At 51.8% G+C, this 12,560-nt stretch overlaps 1 protein-coding gene across 3 annotated transcripts in view; it reads left to right on the top strand.

The window, feature by feature from the left end:
• The window catches only part of LOC128902967 (mothers against decapentaplegic homolog 7-like), a 28,653-nt gene that overhangs the window by 5,355 nt on the left and 10,738 nt on the right, over positions 1-12,560 (top strand). Inside the window, exon 3 of one of the 3 annotated variants that reach the window (XM_054186759.1) lies at positions 1,042-1,113. The exons of 1 other annotated variant lie outside the window; for it this stretch is intronic. In XM_054186759.1, coding sequence (XP_054042734.1) covers positions 1,042-1,113 — 72 coding nt within the window. Of the gene's footprint in view, positions 1-1,038; positions 1,114-12,560 lie in introns of all 3 variants that reach the window. One more of the 3 variants, XM_054186758.1, reaches the window with a different exon arrangement.

Raw genomic sequence — 12,560 nt, 5'->3', positions numbered from 1 at the left:
CTGTATATTCCTGTTAGGGCTTCTACTTCACTCCGATAAAATGAGGTTATGCAGGCAGGGGTTTCGTTTTCACCGGGATTTCGGGGATGAAACCCGGAAAAATGACTTTTACCAGTAGGCAGAGAATGATCTTGTCGCTCCTGGTGGTGGCCCTTGCTTTGAGATACGGCCGCGAGCAAGGTGGTGTTAGCAGGGAGCCCAATGAAACCCAAAGTCCCCGAGAACCTGCTGAGGACCAGAAGGTTGTGTGAACTTCATGGATCTTCTCAGGCGTGGAGTGGCCTTGAGCTTGTCTCCCTCATGGTAGGGACCAAAAAGCTGGAGTTTGCCTGTAAGACCAGGGGATCGGTGTTGGCTCCTGGCTGTTGTCACCTGGAGAAGCAGGCTTGGGATGGAAAGGTCCAAACCTTGAGGTGGAACAGCTCCATGCGTCAGGAGAAACCTCTTAACGGGGCGTCCAGTCTTACCCTGCCCTTGCCCTTTGGTGCTGCGTGGAGGAGTAGATCCAGGAGGCGTCCCAGGAGGTGACAGCGAGGTGTAAGATCCGCCAGCAACTGGCGGTGACAAAAATTGAGCGGGGGAAGGCAAACGTAGACCGTTGGCCGCAAAAGAACGGCGATGAGACATTTCCCTTTCGGTTCCCATTTCGGTGAGTTACAGGTGTTGACTAAATTGGGTGCGTAAAGCCACGATTGAAGCATTTTTGGGAGCTCGCTTGCATCAGAAAGACGACAACCTTGATCTCATTACCCGGTGACTTGGCCAGAGAGGTGGCAGCCAGTCTGTAATTTCTGCTGGTCTATAATCAGCGTTGGCTGGTGATGAAGCGCAGCGCGCAGCCTTGATTGAGGCGACGAGTTAGGGTGGATGCTTCTTGATGAACTACCGTCTCTGCGCGGACAATTAGTAATCGCTTCCTGCTAAACCCTTTGGAATGCGTGTTCTGCTCGCGGCGATGCTGGGAGCCTGCGAAGAACCGCCTATATACTGATTTTTTTATTTTTTTTTGTTTTTTTTTTTTCTTTTCCTCCACTCCAGCAGATTGTCCAGACTCTGTGCCTTCCTCCACTGAAACAGGGGGAACTAATTGTCTAGCCCCTGGGGGGCTTTCAGGTAAGACATCTTCTTGTTGATCTTGATTTTGGCCGCGAGTTGCGTTGTCCGAGGGTCCCGACGGAAAGGCGGAGTGATGCCGGGGAGTTGTGGGGATGCGAGTTGTTGAGAAAAGGCCTGCTCAAAGGGGGAATTAGGTTTCGTTTCAGTAGCAGCCGCGTACCTCTCCGGCAGAGGATGTGTGGAAATCCCAGGCGAGGTTCTCCATTCCCAAAAGCCCAGATTTCCCTTTGAATTCCGGCCTCACGCTCCATTAATTTTCGGAGCGAGGCAGGAGGAGGTGTGTTTGGGGAAGGCGAAGTGATGTTGGCCACCCGTTCGTTTGGATGCGTGGATTGTCGGAGCAGGTGTGGTCGTGCCTTGCAGAAGGATTCGGCGTCAAGCTCTCCTTGACTTGGTGGTGGCGTCTCTCGCCCCTGGGACGAGAGCCGTCCTTGGACATTGCTGCTGGTAGGGTAACCAGCATCCTGCATTTCATGTGTGAGGCTCGTGGTGCCTGGGGAGGGCAGGTGACCCCGTTTTTTGCAGAAGACGTTGCAGAAGGAGTTGAACTCCATGATCTTATGCGTCCCTTCATTGAGATGTTGACATAACTTGAGATATTCTATGATATCCCTTGTTTTCCCATTTCCCATCTCCTTCAGCCTCCAGCTGCTGTTACGGGATGGGGGTTCAGGGGGTGGTTTCCTCAGCCCTCTTGGGCTTTTCGTAGAACGATAGAGTGGTTTGGATTGGAAGAGACCTTTAAAGATCATCTAGCCCAACTCCAAGGATGTGATGCCTCCAGCACCTCATCTCCTACCCTGGCCCCGGCCAACTCCGTGGCCGGGCTTTGTCTCTACCAGGATTAAAGCGCCTGCAAACCGCGTACCTACATGTCCACGCTGACGGCTTAAAGGTGCTTCCCTTGGTGGGGACGTTTCCCCGATGGGCGATTTATTCGTCGCCCTGAAAGCGGAATTTCAGAAATAGGTCGGTGACGGCCACGCACGCGCGGGCGGGCGGGCATCTGCCCCTGCCTCTCTCCAGGAATTGCGTTCGGCGTGGATGTCTTTAAGTGAGCCTTGTTTGTTTTTCTTTGGGTGTAATATATACCCTGTCTGTTATTTGAGAGGGGAGCATATTGTTTGCTCAAAGGCCCTAATGAGAATTAATCAAAGGGAGGGGGAGAGGGAACAGAGAAATTTGTCGCTGTTGGGGTTTTTTTTGGTTTGTGTTTTTTGTTTTTTTTGTTTTTTTTCTTTTAAATGCCGAAGACTTTTGGGGTTTTCTTTGTATTTTTTTGCTATTGGAGCCTATAGCTTTAGGGAAGGGGAAAAAAAAGGGACTGTAAAAAAAAAAAAAAAAAAAAAAAAAAAAGAAGCAAAACAACACAATAAGGATGCTGTTAGATCTTTTTTTTTTTTCTTTTTTTTTTTTCTTCTTTTTCCTCCTGAAATACACCCGTTGCGGAGGGGAGGAGAGAGCAGTTCGGTTCCACAGGATACCACATGAAATAAGCAGAGGAAGTAACTCGCTTTTAAAAAGGGGGCTTTCTGTAAGGTTCGGCCTATTGATAACATCTCGTCTGGCTGCTCCGCTCCCGAAGGGAAGGGAAGGCGGGAGGTGGGGGCTTGGGCTGCAGGAAATAACGCGGCGCGTTCCCGGTGCCTCCCAAAGGGCCGCTGGAAGGGGAGCCCCAGCTCCCTCGTAGACCCTCCTCCCCAAAAGAAAGCACGTTCCCCTCCCCGAAAATGCCTTTTTTTTTTTTTCTTCCTTTTTTTAAATACTTATTATATTGTTATTATTTCATTGGATCGCATTATTTTTTTGGTCTTCCTTATCAAAGGTTCCCCCAACAACCCCTCAAAGCCTGGAAACAGAACCTTTTACGATCATTAACCGCTCTTTTTTTTTTTCCTCCACAAATGTAATTGTAGCCATTTAGTTTAATGAGGAGCTGATAGGAGAGTTGACTCATGAAGGGATACGGTTAGCTACCCAAGCCCTGAAACAAAGCCGAATGCCTCCACATGAAAGAGCATTTGTTTTGAATTTGCTCTGATTTACTGGCATCTCCCTTCCGCGCGCCCGAAGTGCAGCGCTGAAAATTCCCAACTGGAGAGACCCAGTCGAGAAAGGAAAATAAACGCACTTTGCAGTGATCCTCCAAAGCTCACTTTCTCCTTTTTTTTTTTTTTTTTTCTTCTTTTTTTTCTTTTTTTTCCCTACCTCCCCCCGCATATTTTAGTTAGCGGAAGAGTGTATTTGAAGAGGGCTTTAATGAGTTATTAGTTGGGTGCACGAGGAGCTCTTCGGCTTGGTCTTATCTAAGTTCGGGTAGATGGGGATCTGTGATGCCGGGTGGAGAATCCAGCATCCCTCATCCTCTCCAGACCAGGGCTGTCAGGGCTGGATTCATGGTTCCATGATGAAAGGATGGCTTTAAGAAAAGCCAAACCCCTCAATTTTTGGTAGATTTGGAAGCTGGAGAAGGAGGCTGTGGAAGACATCGCGGGTGGATGGTGGTGGTGGGTTCCTATAGCATCGTGGGCAGGTTGCTTTGGCCACCAGTGACGGGCAATGGGTGGCGTAGTGGCGGTGTTCACAGTCAGTAGACCAGCTCTAAGGTCTGGAAGCTGGAAGGGCAGGATTTAGTGAGGCAGATCGCTCTCGGCACCGAGAATTTGGGAACGGGGCCAGCCTGGGGTTCACAGCCACTCTGGCAGGGAAACCGCGTGGCGAGGGTTGAGAGGATGATGGCAAGAGGAGCATTAAAAAGGGCATGCTCTTCTAGCTCTCCATGAGGATCCTTTGATGGTGATGAGTCTCAGGTCCAGCCACCACTGGGGTCGTAATCTCCTCCCGGAGGCTGAAGGCAGTTTCATTGATGGATACCAGAGGTGCTGGAGGATGTGGGAGGTGGAGTGGCGCAGCTGCGGGGATGGATGGGGAGTGTTTCCCCCTTGGGATAACCGATCTGAGCCGCTGTATCCCTCCCTCCGCTTTCTGTTCTCCTTCCTGGCCCAGGAATGCAATATTGGGTAGTCCTTCATGCCATGCTCTTCTCATCCCACCTCCGCTGTGTCTTCTCCAGCCATTCCTTTCTCCAGCTGATGCACCCCTCACTCCCCCGAGGTGCTGGCTCCATATTCTTGCCTTTATTTATTTTCTTAGAGCTTTATTTTTGTCGGTGGTCACTCCGTGGGTAGGTCAGGACTCCTCGCTTGTGGTGTCTCCCACCGAGGTGGTTGTGCTTGGGTATTGCCAGTCCTGACCCTTTGTATCCTCGACGTGGTTAAAGAAGAGAGCAAAAATAACCCATTGGAGATAAAAATAATTTCCGTAAACAGGAGACAGAGGGTGGTTTTTCCTGTATTTTGAGCTGACTCGTTCCCAGCAGACGTGTTTGGTTACGACTCTTCCTTCAAACAAGCAAAGCCATGCTTGGAGGGCCTGGAGGTGGCCGGCCTGTGGTCCGGTGGCGCCTGATCAGTGAGGGTCGAATTCCCGTGCAACCCATGGAAGAGCTCCACTCTGAGAGTAGGAGCGAGCTGATGGTGCTTGATGTGCTGGGTCTCCATGGATGCTCTCCACCCACCCCCGGACATCTCCCTCTTGACCCATTTCTGGCGTGGGGCTGGTGGCTCTTGGCTGATGGAGAAGGTTGTGGTGCCCATGGTGTGCGAGAAGGTGGCTCTCCTGCAGGATACATGGATGATGCTGGATTGGCTGGAAAAGTGAAGCCCTCCAAGAAGCCCGTCATGGCAGGAAAGCAGGATGAGCTGGCTTGTGGCCTTGCCACCTCCGCTGCTTTTGTGTTTATAGGGGTTATTCATAAAATACCAAAGCTGAGAGTTTACCCAGATTTCAGCCCAATCCCGTTGACTTGCCCTGACTCTTGGAACCACCCCAGGGTTTCCTGGAGCCAGTGGACATTGAATGATTGTGCTTGGTGGGCGCTGGACCAAGGCTCTGCAAGGCTCTTCTGGAGCAAGCGTAACCTCGGTTTCTCCCTCCCAACCCATCTGTATGAAAAAGATGGGAAAAGACCTCCGGAGGTTGGAGGAACATCAACATCGCTCCATGCTCCGTCTCTCCTGATGGTGGGACCACGTCTGGTTTAAGGGACTGCTTGGCTGAGTGACATTTCATTCCGAAATCGCGGGCAGGCCGGGAATGTTTCACTATGCCTCTGATCCCCGCTGGTATCTGCTCGCCGGGGAAGAAGCACCTTGTCCAAAGCCGGAGCTATTCGCCCCTCGGAGCGGCTCCCCATCGCTCTCTCCCCTCCACACCCCTCCATGTAAACAGGATCCCGCGCGGTTTCTCCGGCAAAGTCCTGCCTGTGTTTTCCCGTTCCCCCCCTCCCTCTCCTACAGAGTTTATAACCTCCTGTGAAATGCCTTTATTTACAAATTGGCATCCTATTATAATCTGGAATCGAGACATCTTCCTGTGGAACTAGGATTGTATATTTGTCCCAGGGATAAACAATTGCTTGGGAATTTTTTATTATTATTATTATTTTTTTTTTTTAACGTCACTTATTCTTGGTTTATTTTCGAGCGTACCTCCTTTTAATGTTTTTTTGTTTTGTTTTGGTTTTTTTTTAATTTGCTTTGAGCACCGCAAGGCGTTGCACCCTTTCCTTCCCAGCCTCGTTGGAGACCCGAAATCCCGCCCCCCCCCACCCCGCAATCTCCTGTAGCTAAAAAAACGCCGTCCCCTCCTGGAAAGGACAAGGTTATCAGGGGTTAAACGCCAAGATGACAGCACTGGAGCCTCTGGAGCAAAACAGGCTGCCTGCCAGACTAGGAGCCTCCCGGCTCGCCTCGCACATCATCTGACCGTGGCCGGCGGGGAGGAGGGAGCCGGCGCTTGGCACCGACCCCGGGGCTCTTGGCTTGGCCACTCCGGCTCCTTCGGCCCCGTGGGGGATTTTTTTTTTTTTTTTTTGAAGGGGGACCCCCTCCCCCCCCCAGGGGACACGGCCGGGGTAGCCCCCGCGATGCGGCGGGGATGCTGGGGGGCATCCTCCTCTTAGCTAATTAAAATCCCCCCCAAGCAAATAGGACCCATTTAATAATTAAAGTGCTCTGGAGGATCCTTGTCTAGATGTGCTTCTAGGATGGGTTTAAAAAAAAAAAAAAAAAAAAAGCGTGGCAGAGGTGCTCCCCCCCATTAAATGTTTCAACCCATCCCTGTTTCAACCCATCACCAGCTCCAGTAAATCCATTTTTCCGGGCGCTGCTGGATTTTTCCCAACCAAATGGTGCCTTGGGAGCAGTCGACAAGAAAACGCAGAAGATGATAACCCCACCACCGGCAAGTCCTTCGTGGTGGTGACTGACTACGGAATCATGGAATGGTTTGGGTTGGAAGGGACCTTAAAGATAATCTTGTTCCAGCCCCGCTACGGTGGACCGCGGTGGGGACCATGGTGGGAACCAGAATGGGGACCAGCATGGGTACAATGATGGGGACCGCGGGGGTTTTACACCGCAACCCCATGTTTTTTAGAGGGGAACGAGGACAAAAAAGGGGAATTTTGGAAGTTAGGGTGCCGGAGAGGGATTCAGATGGTGCTGTGCGCTGCCAAAAGATGTCCCGATGAGCGCCGGCAACTTGATCGTTGGGGACATTTAAAACTCGACGGGACAAAAACACTCGTAGAGGAGCAGCCCCGGGCTGGCGGGGATGCGGGCTGCATCGTTTCCATCCCCGCCGCCTGCCAGCGGGTATCGCTTACGCTAGAGGAACCAGTAACGTTAACCACATGCATTTCCCCGCCACCGGCATTGAGGGGTGGGGGTGGGGGGGGGGATGCCTATTCCTAACCGTGGCGGCCAAGACCTCGTTAAAATGAGGGACGCCCCATTTTAGGGTGCGGAGGGGGGGAAAAAATTGGGGTGGACGGAGCTTCCCCCCCCCCCACCGCCCCCATCCCTCATGGGGTGCTTCGGGAGGGGGATGGCTGGGTGGTGGGTGCTGGCGCGGGTGGGTGCCCCCACCGCCGTCCCCCCCGCCGGCTTGAATGACCCACGCCGCAGCCTGGCTGCCTGCCGACTGTCACAAAGGAGCTTCCTTTCCAGTTTATTTTCGGCGCTGGGATATTATTAACCGCTGAGGCACGGGCTCTGTTCTAACCACCCTCGCTTTTTGCCTAAATCGCTTGGTTTTTTTTCTCCCCCCCCCACCCCACAGCCCCGCCTCGGCGTGCCGAGGCCGCCGGCTTGGCCGCGGTACCGCCGGGGGTACCGGCTGCGTCACGGCTGCTGTTGAGGAACCGGGAAGGCAGGGAGAAGCGAGCGGCCTCATCCTGCGCGGGGCTGAGGTCGGGGAAGGGAAGGAGCTCGTCTCGGCGTCTCGCAGGATTTCCGCCTGCTGGCTTCGGATTAGCCCCTTGCTTTGGTTGGGGTTTTTTTTTTTTTGGGGTTGTGTGTTTTGGTTTTTTGTTTTTTCTTTTTTTAATTTTTTAACTACTTCTTTTAAGACAAGCAGCATCTGGGGTGTTGCCGGCTTGCCTCTTTCTCTGTAGTCTCTTTTATTTTGTTTTATTTTATTTTGTTTTATTTTGTTTTGTTTTATTTTATTTTTTTTATTATATTTTAGTTTAGTTTTTTATTATATTTTGACTTTTTTATTTCTCATTCTTCTCTCCTCTCCCTCTCCCTCTCCCTCTCCCTCTCCCTCTCCCTCTCCCTCTTTCTCTTTCCTTTGCTTTTACTTTCTTAATGCGAGAAAAGAACTTTTCTGGGCAAGCATCGCAGGGATTTTCCATCCCCATCCAGGCAAGGGTGGGGGCACGCGTCGGCCCCCCCCCCCCATGCACAAACCTCCTTGGCGGGGTGTGGGGGGTGTGTGTGTGTCGAGTCCAAAAGGCTTTTTCCAGGTTTTTTTTTTTTTTTTTGCGCGCTGGGGGATGTGACGCGGTGTTTGCCCGCAGCCAGCCCTTCGCTCCCCTTTCTTTTTTCTTTTTTTTTTTTTTTTTTTTTTTTTTCTTTTTTGCCCTGGTTGTTTTCCCCTCCCCACTTTTGGGTAGCCGTTTAAAATGCGTGATGATAACTTTCACCCTGTTAATTAACAGGAAACATTGGGACAAGACAGGAAATTACATCAGTCTTTTATGAGGAAAGAGCCAAGGGGAAAAAAAAAAAAAAAAAAAACAAACAAAAAGACGCAAAACTTCAAGAAAACATAGTTATTAGTGAAAGGAAAGAAAGTGCCGGGGGAGGAGGAGAAAGAAGAGAAGAAAAAAAGGAGAAAAAAACCAAAACAAACCCATCCCATGGGCTCCGCTTTGCTGAAGCTGCTTTTATTTTCTTTTTATTATGTTGAAAAATATTTGACTAGCAGGGTCACCTTTGCTTGAGCGCGACGATGCTCGAGCTTCCCGAGGAATCTTTTTTTTTTTTTTTTTTTTTTTTTTTTTTTTTTTTTTTATCGTGCCTTTTCTCAGCTTCCTGCCCCAAACTGTGAGGCCTAGGAAGCTCTTGGCCGGGAGACTAATTTTGGTTTGGCTGCTCAGCCCTTCAAATTGGTCCCCACCCAGTGTCATTATCTTGGTTTTAACTTGCGAGGTGGGGGGGGGAGAAGAAAAAAAAGAAAAAAAGAAACACCCTGTAAGAGCTGGCTCAGCCCTTCTCTACCCTTTTAACCTCGCTGCAGAAAAAAAAAAAACCTCCCGGCTTCAGCTCCCCCGGTTGGGCTGCGCCGGCAACGGCAAAGCACCGCGGGGTGGTTGCAGGAGGTCCTCCTGGTGATGTTGCTCCGTCTGCGATGGTGGGTACCTGGCTCTGAGGGCTTTCCTCGTCCTCCCTCAGGGATGAAGCGAAATGCTGAGCGGGTTGGTTGCAAGCGATTCTGGTGATGCTCCTCCATGTGTGGTGGCGGCTACCCGGCTCTATTTTCCTTCCTCATCCTCCTTAGGGAGGAAGGAAGATGCGCGGTGGGGTGGTTGCAGGAGGTCTGGTGATGCTCTTCCTGTGTGATGGTGGCTACCCGGCTCTATTGTCCTTCCTCATCCTCCTTCAGGGATGAAGGAAGATACCCGGTGGGGTGATTGCAGGAGGTCCTGGTGATGCTCCTCCATGTGTGATGGTGGCTACCCGGCTCTATTGTCCTTCCTCATCCTCCTTCAGGGATGAAGGAAGGTGCCCGGTGGGGTGGTTGCAGGAGGTCTGGTGGTGCTCTTGGTGATGCTCCCCGCTGTGTGACGGCGGGTACCTGGCTCTGCAGTCCTTCCTCATCCTCCCTTGGGGATGAGGGAAGATGCTCAGTGGGTGGTTGCAGGAGGTTTTGGTGATGCTCCTCCATGTGTGATGGCAGGCATCCGGCTGTGTGGTCCTTCCTCATCCTCCTTCAGGGATGAAGGAAGATGCCTCGTGGGGTGGGTGGTTGCAGGAGGTCCCAGTGATGTTCCTCTCCCTATGCGATGGTGGGTACCTGGGTCTGTGGTCTTTCCTCATCCTCCCGCAGGGATAAAGATGCCTGGTGGGGTGGTTGCAGGAGGTCCCAGTGATGTTCCTCTCCCTATGCGATGGTGGGTACCTGGGTCTGTGGTCTTCCCTCATCCTCCCGCGGGGATAAAGATGCCTGGTGGGGTGGTTGCAGGAGGTCCTGGTGATGCTCCTCCGTGTGTGATGGTGGGTACCCGGCTCTGCAGTCCTTCCTCATCCTCCCTTGGGGATGAAGGAAGATGCTCAGTGGGCTGGTTGCAGGAGGTCCTGGTGATGTTCTTGGTGATGCTCCTCTATGTGTGATGGCGGGTACCCAGCTCTGTGGTCCTTCCTCATCCTCCTTCAGGGATGAAGGAAGATGCCTCGTGGGGTGGGTGGTTGCAGGAGGTCCCAGTGATGTTCCTCTCCCTATGCGATGGTGGGTACCTGGGTCTGTGGTCTTTCCTCATCCTCCCGCGGGGATAAAGATGCCTGGTGGGGTGGTTGCAGGAGGTCCCAGTGATGTTCCTCTCCCTATGCGATGGTGGGTACCTGGGTCTGTGGTCTTCCCTCATCCTCCCGCGGGGATAAAGATGCCTGGTGGGGTGGTTGCAGGAGGTCCTAGTGATGCTCTTCCCTGTGTGACGGTGGGTACCTGGCTCTGTGGTCCTTCCTCATCCTCCTTCAGGGATGAAGGGAGATGCCCAGTGGGGTGGTTGCAGGAGGTCCTAGTGATGCTCTTCCCTGTGTGACGGTGGGTACCTGGCTCTGTGGTCCTTCCTCATCCTTCTTCAGGGATGAAGATGCCCAGTGGGGTGCTGGGTTTTGGCAAGCCGTCTTTGGGGTGAAGTCCTGGCTCCTGTGGGCTTTTCCGGCTTTTCCCTGAATACCTGGGCAGGCGGAAAAGCCGATTTCTCCATTAAATGAATAACTCGGAACCGCTCGGGCCGTTAAGCCTTGGTGCAAATGTGTACCTATATGTGTACATAATAAGCGAAGCTACGGACGGTTATATATTCAACAAAATCTATTCAACCTGTATATATGTATAGGTTGAATATATATATTTTGAATATACTAAATGTATAATTATATATAATATATAGGATATATTCAATATATGATTAATATATATATAGTACATATAGGTTGAGTATATTCACTATATTGACTATATTCTCTCTGTATATAATATATATTGAGTATATTCTCTCTCTATATATATATCTATAGTTATATATAATTTAGATGTATTGGTTGAATAGATTTTGTTTGTAGAGCCACCAAAACTGCATCGATAAGAGCTGGCTTCGCATCGGAGAAACTCAGGTGCTGGGAAGGTGGCGAAAGTTGAAACATCCTTCGCTTTTACAACCGGTGAAGTTGGCTCCGGATCCGGTGATTATCGGTGATGGAAACCAATGAGTTGAATTTCTAGCTGCTAAAAATTGGCCGGGCGTCACCGTCGAGGGGGAGGATCACCTCCACGGCGGGTGGAGGTCGTGTGTCTGTTTGCACCTTGGTGCGCAAGGTGACTAGAAAGGCAGGGAAAATAGCAAAAGAGTTGAGAAATTAAACAGTGAGATGAGTTGCTGCTCGCCCACGCGGGATGGTTGGTGGTGACCCCATGGCTGGGCTCCGGCGACACCTTCCTGGGCAGAGCGGACGGAGTAAATAACTCCATAAAATCATCCTTCGAGCGGGCATCAAATAGCAGGAGTTTTATTTGGAAAAGGAGTTGGGAGCCTGAAGTTACATCACTGCGTTTGAACTGATGAATTCATTTTCTTTGGAAGCCGGGCTGAGACTTTTTAGCTCATTAGAAGGAACAAACCCATAAATCTTCGTACGCGGAGGCTGTAGTTTTCCTGTTCTTTGTCACAGCTGAGCATGGAAAATGTATCCCGGGTGTCAAGAGCACGAAGCCTTGACACACCTGAGATGTTGCACCAAGGTTATTTTCTGGAGCAGCCGGTGTGGTGCTGGGTTTGCCAAACCCCAGATCGTAGAATCATAGAATGGATTGGGTTGGAAGGGACCTTAAAAATCATCTAGTTGCACCCCCCTGCCCTGGGCAGGGACACCTCCCACTAGACCAGGTTGCTCAAAGCCATATCCAGCCTGGCCTTGAACACCTCCAGGCATGAGGAAGAACACTTTCAGGGGTGGGGCAGATCCCCTGGGCTTTGTCCCCATGGGAGGATGCTGCTGGGTCTTGGTGATGTCCAATTCCCCTGGGTTTTCACCCAGTGGGAGGTTGCTGCTGGGTCTTGGAGAGGCCCAAAATCCCTTGGGCTTTGCCTCCACAGGATGCTGCTGCTGGGTCTTGGTGATGTCCATTTCCCCTGGGCTTCGTCCCCATGGGAGGATGCTGCTGGGTCTTGGTGATGCCCAGAATCCCCTGGGCTTCGTCCCCATGGGAGGTTGCTGCTGGGTCTTGGAGATGCCCAAAATCCCTTGGGCTTTGCCTCCACAGGATGCTGCTGCTGGGTCTTGGTGATGGCCAGTTCCCCCGGGCTTTGACCCAATGGGAGAATGCTGCTGGGTCACGGTGATGCCCAAAATCCCTTGGGCTTTGTCCCCATGGGAGGGTGCTGCTGGGTCTTGGAGATGCCCAAAATCCCTTGGGCTTTGCCTCCACAGGATGCTGCTGCGAGGTCTTGGTGATGTCCATTTCCCCTGGGCTTCGTCCCCATGGGAGGATGCTGCTGGGTCTTGGTGATGCCCAGAATCCCCTGGGCTTTGTCCCCATGGGAGGTTGCTGCTGGGTCTTGGAGATGCCCAGAATCCCTTGGGCTTTGCCTCCACAGGATGCTGCTGCTGGGTCTTGGTGATGGCCAGTTCCCCCGGGCTTTGACCCAATGGGAGAATGCTGCTGGGTCATGGTGATGCCCAAAATCCCTTGGGCTTTGTCCCCATGGGAGGGTGCTGCTGGGTCTTGGAGATGCCCAAAATCCCTTGGGCTTTGCCTCCACAGGATGCTGCTGCTGGGTCTTGGTGATGGCCAGTTCCCCCGGGCTTTGTCCC

This window comes from Rissa tridactyla, chromosome Z, assembly GCF_028500815.1.
Source record: "Rissa tridactyla isolate bRisTri1 chromosome Z, bRisTri1.patW.cur.20221130, whole genome shotgun sequence".
Lineage (NCBI taxonomy): Eukaryota > Metazoa > Chordata > Aves > Charadriiformes > Laridae > Rissa > Rissa tridactyla.
The sequence above is the reverse complement of the archived record's forward strand: the minus strand, read 5'-3'. Positions and strand labels throughout refer to the sequence as shown.